Genomic DNA, 8,090 nt, shown 5'->3' with positions numbered 1-8,090 from the left:
AGCCACCTAGGGACCCGTCCCGTGGAACAGATACCAAAAGGTCCATTCTTGTTTCCCTTTAACCTTTTTTCCTTCTTGTGTAATATAGTTGGGTTGTATAATAAGGTTTAATTGTTAAGAAACAGAGCCAACAGAAACTGTCTTCTCAAATGCGTGACTCGATCTGGTTTCTCAACTCCCTCTTCTAAATAGTGTTTATAATTCAGATTATTCTTAGGTCATTTGGCAAAAAAGGAGCAATTATGATACAAAATAAATTAAGTTTTACTGAAAAAAACATAGTGTGAGGCATTGCTAAGCTTGCTCAAGAATATCCACCACATAATTAAACAGTGATGTTTCTACCACATTTAAATAAAAACCCATAGGTCTTAAGACTGCTCTAAAAACTGAGAGCCATCAGGTACAAATGTCGGGACCATTAGTATCATTGCTATAACACTGTTTACAACATTGTTTACAACATATAAATATTAGTTGCTGTTATTAGCACAAACCTTTTAAATAGACCAAAATGCATATAGATTGACAACATAATGCTAAATCGAATACCCTTGAAAATAGATGTTTTAATTATGGGAGATATTTTAATTTTAATTATTTTTAGGTGTGTGTGTGTGTGTGTGTGTGTGTGTGTGTGTGTATGTGTGTTTATATGCACATGAATGCAGGTGCCCCTGGAGGCCAGAGGTGTCAGATTCCCCAGAACTGGAGTTGCAGATGGCTGTGAACCATCTGATGCGAACGCAGGGACTCAAACCCAGGTCCTTTGGAATAGAAATACACGTTCTTAAATGCTGAGCTGTCTCTCTAGCTCCCCACAGGAGATGATTTTTAAGGATTTAAATCGTAAGGTTTTCTAGTCGCGATTCCTGGTCTGAATTGTGGTGTGTTTTCAGCTGACTAGTGCAGGCCAAGCCCTTCATAGAGCAGACTCCTTACTGGTTTGGCAGGAATTGCCGTGCCAGTTCCTGGATATCAGAGGTCGTATGAAAATCTTGTGAAACAACATCCTGAATACTGAAGTCCTGAAAATGATGAAAATCCAGGGGTCCACGATTGAAATCACAGATAGAAAACGCAAGGCTTGGAGGTCATCTGAGTCGCCTTCAGCTGTGCCTGCAAGTTTAAAGGCTCCGTGGTAAGCGCGGAACTGTGGGGGAAGGAAAAAATGTTACACAGATAAAGACATAGAAGGCTGATGGAAGGACGGCACTGAATGATTCTGTTCCTCTTAGCCGGGAATTCCCATTCTACAGCTGGTGGATCTGGGTGAGGGGCCTGAAAGGTGGGGAAACTGAGGTACATCTGGGAGACCCGTCTGACTGACTCCCTCATGGCTGTTCTACAGTCTCAGGTTTCCAGGATGTTGCCAGATTACAAAGGCTTCCACACACAGATTCCTTAGCTAGTGTCCTTACACGCATGCTTTCCTCAGTCCCGCCTACTTTCTGTCCACTCTCATCAGTTTACTTAGAAGTAACTACCACATGCATGGACACACCAATGAATTAGGGCTTTGAATAGAAGTAAAAACACAAGAAATATGACCATTAAAAGTCAGGAGGTGACCAGATGAAATAACTGGCCATTTCGTATTAATTATTCCTTTTATTAGGACAGATTCTATGTATGGTAAGGTGAGGGGTACCCAAAGACAGATGCCTACTTACCTGTGCCCAGCCACCTTCTAAGCCTCGATCTTACCTTGGGTCCCTGTTGCTTCCTCAGAGCTCTGGGAAGTGCCTCAAGTCATGACTCTCCCTGGGTTCAGGTCACATTGCCGCCTATATCAGCTCAACCTCAGGCCACCGTTTTGAGGCTGGACACCTTTTCTTTTGGCATGACACTTCCTTCCCATGCCTACTGAGATTCTAAATCCACAATGAAACAAACTGGCCCCAATGGAACAGCAACCACAGAAATCCAAGATTAGTGGGGGACCTGTGGTTAAAAGCACCCAAGGCCACCTGCGAGCATCTCTCAGAAAACGTTCGTGGTCCTAGAACCAATCTCCTTAGCGTTGACTCCCTTCTCTACAGCTTTTCCGTGGTCTTGGCTCTTTCTTGGCTCTTGCCCATGGAAGTTGCCTGACATTAGACTCATCTGCTACTGATATACGGACCCTTTTCTCTTCATTCTTGCTTCGTAATGCCACTCGCAGTAATAATGGCTTAGTGGCCACTCAACCTTCAACCCCCTGGCATTGTTCTAAGTCTTTTAAGTTTTTCACACTTTCTCCTTACAAAAGTCTTGGGAGTAAAGACAGTTGTCGTCTCCACTGTACAAACCTTACTGTCCTTCAAGTCAACGTCAAATAATCCTCCCTTCCGGAGCCTCTCTGAGATGGTGGCTGAAGGTCTAAGCATCCAGGTTAGAGTCCTCTCCTCAGATATGTGGCTTTCAGGGAAGACGGTTTCCTATTTTTACAAAGAAGGCCACTGTGTTCCAGGAGTCTAGTCCAGCTGGAATGAGATGCTGTGGAGGAAGCTTCAAGAGCAGGTTCTGGTGCATTATAATCACGTAATAACACCTGTGTGTCCTTTTCTCCGCCAGGAGGGTCCGCTTTAACCTGCTGTACTCTCCTTGAGCCTGGATCATTACTCCTCCCTTACAGCTTGCGCATGCTCATGCGAGTCTTTTCTCATTTTGTAGCTCACTGAGGTACAGAGTGCGTTGGATGAAGTAGGTACAAGATACAGACTGGATGGTTGCGACTCAGACCACAACCTTAAGTTGGTTTTAGAAGCCAACATTTCACAGATGTGCTATGTATTTGTTTTCTCCTCGGAGAGGAGTGTGGTGAAATGTAATTCCAAACAAAATTCCAACCATGCAAGAACGTTTGATAAAGGAATGATACTTGTACAACTAAAACATACCATTTTCTCCTTTGAAAGTAAATATTTATTTATTTTTTAGTGTGTTCAGGGTTATGGGCACCATAGCACACATGTGAAAGTCACAGGCTAACTTACGAGAGTTGGTTTGCTCCTTCCGTCGTGTACACTCTGGGACTAGAACTCTGGTCATCAGGCTTGGCAGCAGGCACCTTTACCTGCTGGGCCATCTTGCCAGACCGAACCATTCACTTTCTATGCATTACTTATCCATGTCAGTTCTACTACGTTATCTTTTCTTTTATTTATTTATATTTCTGCAGTGTTGGGGTTTGAACCCTGGGCCTACACGAATCCTAGGCAAGTTCTCTGCCATTGAGATTAGGTTCTGTCTAGTACATTTATCTGCATAGTCAAGCCATTGCAGTTGTCATTAGAAGTAAATTATTCTACAATGAGGAATCTTCAATTGGCTCAACTTACATTAGGAGCATCCATACGGGGGCTGGAGAGATGGCTCACAGGTTAAGAGCACTGGCTGTTCTTCCAAAGGTTCTGAGTTCAATTCCCAGCAACCACATGGTGGCTCACAACCATCTATAATGAGATCTGGTGCCCTCTTCTGGCCTGCAGGCAACACACACACACACACACACACACACTTTTCCAAACTGTTTGAAACTAGAAAAGCTTTTGTTTTCCCCCAGAATGTGGAATATGTGTACACGCATGAGACACTGTTGTAGAACAAAACCCTCAAAGCATAACAGCCACCTTTTTCATGTGACGTATGTCTCATACACGTGTGGTCTAAAGGTGTCATTTTATACATTTTGACCTAGGTGCACTGTTTGGATTGCATTTGTGGGAATTTCCCTCCTGTAGTAAGATATTAATACTCAAAATGTTTTAGATTGTGAAGCATTTTGGATTTTCTGCTCAAGAATCCCCTGTGTGGGCTGGGGAAATAGCTCAGTGGTAAAACTCCTGCTGTGAAAGTTCCAGCATCCCGGCTCCAGCATCCGAGCCCGTGTGAAGCTGTGGTGAGGCACAGCTGCAATCCAGGTGCTCCTGCAGTGTCCTGGATGGTTCCTTTCTCTTTTTTTTTTTTTTTTTTTTTTTTTTCTTTTTGTCAATCTGACAGAAGCTAGCTTAGTGGCTCTCAACTTTCCTAATGCTGTGACCCTTTAATACAGTTCCTCAGGTTGTGATGACCCCCCCAACCATAAAATTATTTTATTACTACTTCATAACTGGTAACCGTAATTTTGCTGTGGTTGTGAATCATAATGTAAATATTTGATATGTTATCTGATATGTGACCTCCAAAGGGTCATGACCCACAGGTTGAGAACCACTGAGCTAGAGTCATCTGAGAAGAGGGAACCTCAGTTGAGAAAATGCCATAGGCAAACCTGTGGGGCGTGTCTTCGTTAGTGATTGATGGGGAGGGCCCAGCCCATTGTGGGTGATACCACCCCTGGGCAAGTGATCCTGAGGTGTATAAGGAAGCAAGTTGAGCAAGCCATGGGGCACAAGCCAGTAAGCAGTGGTCCTCCCTGGTCTCTGCTTCAGTGCCTGTATCCAGGTTCCCACCTGACCTCCTCCAGGAGACTGTGGTGTGGGCACTGTAGGCTGAAGTACATCCTTTCCTCTCCAAGTTGCTTTTGGCCATGGTGTTTTACCACAGGAACAGAAAGATGGCAAGACAGAAGGCCGCCAGCCAGCTAGTACAGCACACACACCAGCAAACAAAGAGACCCTGTGTCAATCAAGGTGCCAGGTGAGGATCAGCATCTGAGCTTACCCTCTGGTCTCCACACGTGCACAATGGAATGCACATGCCTGAACTCATACAGGTGTGCACATACAAGCATATACATCATACACAGAGGGAAGAAAGCTCAGTGTGTGTGTGTGCGCGCGTGTGTGTGATTTTAAACCTTTGTTAGTCCCGCTACAGGAGTAGTGCAGTTGTCTCTCACCAGATGGGGTCAGCCAGCCAATAAGCCACCACTGTAGCTAGTGAGTGCTGAAATTTGATGTAGACCAACAACCAATTCTGTTGGCTGATGCTGTCTGTGTTACAGTCATACAGAACTTTACAGACTGTTTTGAAAAATTATTTTCAAATATCTTAGTCCCTCCTAGTCTCACATACGGTAAAACAGACCCCCTTAGAGATGTGCGTGTAGGTCTGCTTTTCCTGTTTTACCCTGTTTTCTGAGTTCTCATCAAAGTGTCCAAATGACGCTCAACTTTTTTATGGATTTTTCTACTACTTTCATCACAGCACAGGAGCACGCCAACTAGTCTGGAGCTGTTTCTGTTGTTGTTTTGTTTTGTTTTTTGTTTTCGTTTTGTAAAAAGTCAAAGAATGCATGCTTCAGGTTTTATAGGCCAAGGCACCAAATAATGAATGTTCAATAGACACCAATATAACTCTATAGAAAACATATCCCCACATTTTAATTTATTATTTTATGCATATGGGTGTTTTGTCTGCATGTATGTCTGTGTACCACATGTGTGTCTAGTTCCTGTGGAGCCAGAAGAGGGAGTCGGGTCCCTAGAACTGGGTTACAGATGGTGGTGAGCTGCCATGTGAATGCTGGGAACTGGACAGACCCCGTCCCCTGGAAGAGCAGCTAATGATAACTTCTGAGCCATGGCTCTAGCCCCGCCCACAACTTTTAGTGATGAAATCAAGATGCAATAACAATAAACGGGTACACCTTTTAAAGTACATGCCTAATAAAGACTTTAGTTCTTTCTTCTTCTTCTTTGTTTTGTTGTTGTTGTTGTTGTTTTGTTTTGTTTTTGTTTTTTGTTTTTTTTGTTATTGTTGTTGTTGTTGTTTTTGTTTTGTTTTTGAGATAGGATTTCTCTGAATAGTCCTGGCTATCCTGGAACTTGCTCTGTAAACCAGGGTGGCCTCGAACTCACAGAGATCCTCCTGCCCCTGCCCCTGCCCCTGCCCCTGCCCCTGCCTCCTGAATGCTGGAATTAAAGGTGTGCACCACCATGCCCAGCTGAATTTAATTCTTTTTCTTTTTCTTTTTCTTTTTTTTTTCTTTTTTTCCATGTCTCCCCATTCACAATACAGACCAGGCAGGAGGGCCTAGGCTGGGGTGTACATGGGGCGGGGTTCCTTTGCCTCCTCTTTCTATACAGTCAGTGTAAGAACACAGCCTGTGGTAAGCAGGAGGAGGCCTTAATTCTTTTTCATAATTTGAATAGAGGTTAGCTTAATTAGGGCTCAAAGTCTTTGGTGTCTATCATCAAACTGATTTACAAATACTTATTTGTAAAAATTATTCTTAATTCCGGGTTGTATCAAGGACAGCAAGGAGGGCAGAATTGGCCTGTGGGGCAGGATTTGGGCTTAGCGTAGTTGTTTGAAATGGTACCTAAAGCAGCAGTTACTTCGTTAGTGCGTCTCTGCCCATCATTTCCTTGTAAACTGGAACCCAAGTCGAGGGGATTCCTTGCATCCCATTGGCCAAGACAGACAGGGGAGGAGACAACTGGCTACCTGGGACCTCTCAGCCTCTGCTGCCAACACCCTCTCCTCACCCAGGAGGCAGCAGCCACAAACCAAGAGTACTCAGGATGAACTGGCTCTTTTTCTTCCCTTTGCCCCTTTCCAGGCCAAATCCAGAGGGGAACTCTCTGTTTGCAATATCACTAAAAGGGCAAATCTAACCAAATAAAATTTGACGTAGCTGGTGCGGGGGTCGGGGACTAGAGGACTTTAGTCCTCTTTGGCACACACTGACTTAGAGACCTCCCAGAACTGGGGCAGAAAGGAGGGGGTGTCTGCCAATTGGAAAAGGTTTTGCTGAATTCAGGAGACAGGGACCAGATTTGTCTCTCTAATCCTTTGTCTGACAATTCCCTCTTATCCCTCTACAAATAGGAGTATACCTTATGGCCGTGGGAGGAATCCACCGTCCTGGTGTGTTGAGCACAGAACCAAACCCTCCTGGGCCCCGGTGCAGCTCCTAGCTTTCCAGAGAGCAGCATCCGCCCCCACCCCCCACCTTCCCACAGGGCCGGTGTCTGAGTTGCCCCAGTTCCCCGAACTTTGGTGCCCAGCAACTCACAATTAAAGGCAGGGAACACATGGTGAAGAGCACTGTCATGAGAGCCAGCAGCACCAAGTGGTCCATCTCCTCCAGGGGATGCGGGGCCGCCTGTCTGTAGCCAGAGTCTGGCTGCGCGCGGTCCCTGGGACAGCAGCGAGGGTAGTGCCTCAGGCGCCTGTGCATGGCATAGAGGTTGTACATGGCGCCCAGGTTGCACAGCACGGTCGCAAGGACCAGCAGCGCCATGAGGCTGGAGTAGAGCACAGAGAAGCCGACCACGGAAACTGAGCGATTCTTATGGACCATCTGGATGAAGCACCAGGTGCCGGGACAGTATTGCACGAACTTTCCAAACCCGGCGAAGGGGAGCGAGCAGAAAACCAAGCAGAAGGCACCCACAGCGGGCGCCACCAGTACTCCTCGGCGCAGGGTGATGTGTCTTTGGTAGAAGAAGGGGTGTCCTAGAGACAGCCAGCACTCCAGCGCCATGGCCAGCAATTGTAATGTCGAGGCTAGCCCAAAGAAGGACATGATGAAGGCGAAGGCTTGACACAACTGATTGCCTGGGAGAGGCAGCAGCCCCTGTAGGCTCCGGTTTTGCGCGTACGCAGCCAGGACCACCGGGCTGACCAGACACTTGCCCAGCAAGTCGGTGACGGTCAAACCACACACCAGCACGTAGAAGACCGAGGGCGGCGGGCGCAGTGGCCGCGGCCGGCAGGGCCCTAACCCGGAGCGCGCCAGCAGCACCAGCGCCAGCAGGTTGCCCAGCAGCCCCGCACCGAAGAGTACACCGCACATTACCGCAGAGGAGCCCTCTTCCACCCAAGTGAACGCGCGGCAGCGATAGGACTCATTCATGGTCCCTGCCGCGTCTGGCTGAAGGGGAGGCTGCAGCCCCACCAGATGTGGAGGAGTCCTGGGCCGCTCCGTGCTGCTGGGACACGGAGGTTGTAAGGCCAGCCGAGAAAGCTCTGTGGGCAGCAGGGTGTTGTTTGCAGTCAACCCTCCTATCTAAGCTCCCGAGTCACACCCCTGGAGGAGGGCGGGACACTGCTGCAGATCGAAGAGCAGCAGGCAGAGACAGACCCTGTACCCAGAGGCTAAAGGAGAGGGGAAAGTACCCAAAATCTGAGTACCCTCGGCTGGTCCTTCAGACTAG

At 47.0% G+C, this 8,090-nt stretch overlaps 1 protein-coding gene and 1 non-coding gene across 2 annotated transcripts; both read right to left on the bottom strand.

The window, feature by feature from the left end:
* Nucleotides 1-922: 922 nt before the first annotated feature.
* Ptgdr (prostaglandin D2 receptor) lies at nt 923-7,868 on the bottom strand. Its single transcript, XM_051142926.1, has 2 exons — nt 6,947-7,868; nt 923-1,153 (listed from the first exon to the last, which is right to left on the bottom strand). The coding sequence occupies exons 1-2, from the start codon at nt 7,787-7,789 to the stop codon at nt 923-925; spliced, it is 1,074 nt and encodes a 357-aa protein (XP_050998883.1). The 5' UTR covers nt 7,790-7,868.
* Nucleotides 5,922-6,054, bottom strand: LOC127187260 (small nucleolar RNA SNORA51). The gene has a single exon (XR_007830421.1). It is a non-coding gene; the product is annotated as a small nucleolar RNA SNORA51 (small nucleolar RNA).
* Nucleotides 7,869-8,090: the final 222 nt, after the last annotated feature.

This window comes from Acomys russatus, chromosome 3, assembly GCF_903995435.1.
Source record: "Acomys russatus chromosome 3, mAcoRus1.1, whole genome shotgun sequence".
Lineage (NCBI taxonomy): Eukaryota > Metazoa > Chordata > Mammalia > Rodentia > Muridae > Acomys > Acomys russatus.
The sequence above is the reverse complement of the archived record's forward strand: the minus strand, read 5'-3'. Positions and strand labels throughout refer to the sequence as shown.

Excerpts from the sequence above, each read along its gene's own strand:
- Ptgdr (XM_051142926.1), bottom strand. The coding sequence starts at position 7,789 with ATGAATGAGTCCTATCGCTGCCGCGCGTTCACTTGGGTGGAAGAGGGC. Across the intron at positions 1,154-6,946 it reads TGTGTTCCCTGCCTTTAATT|TTCCGCGCTTACCACGGAGC; the intron begins GTGAGTTGCTGG and ends CTTCCCCCACAG.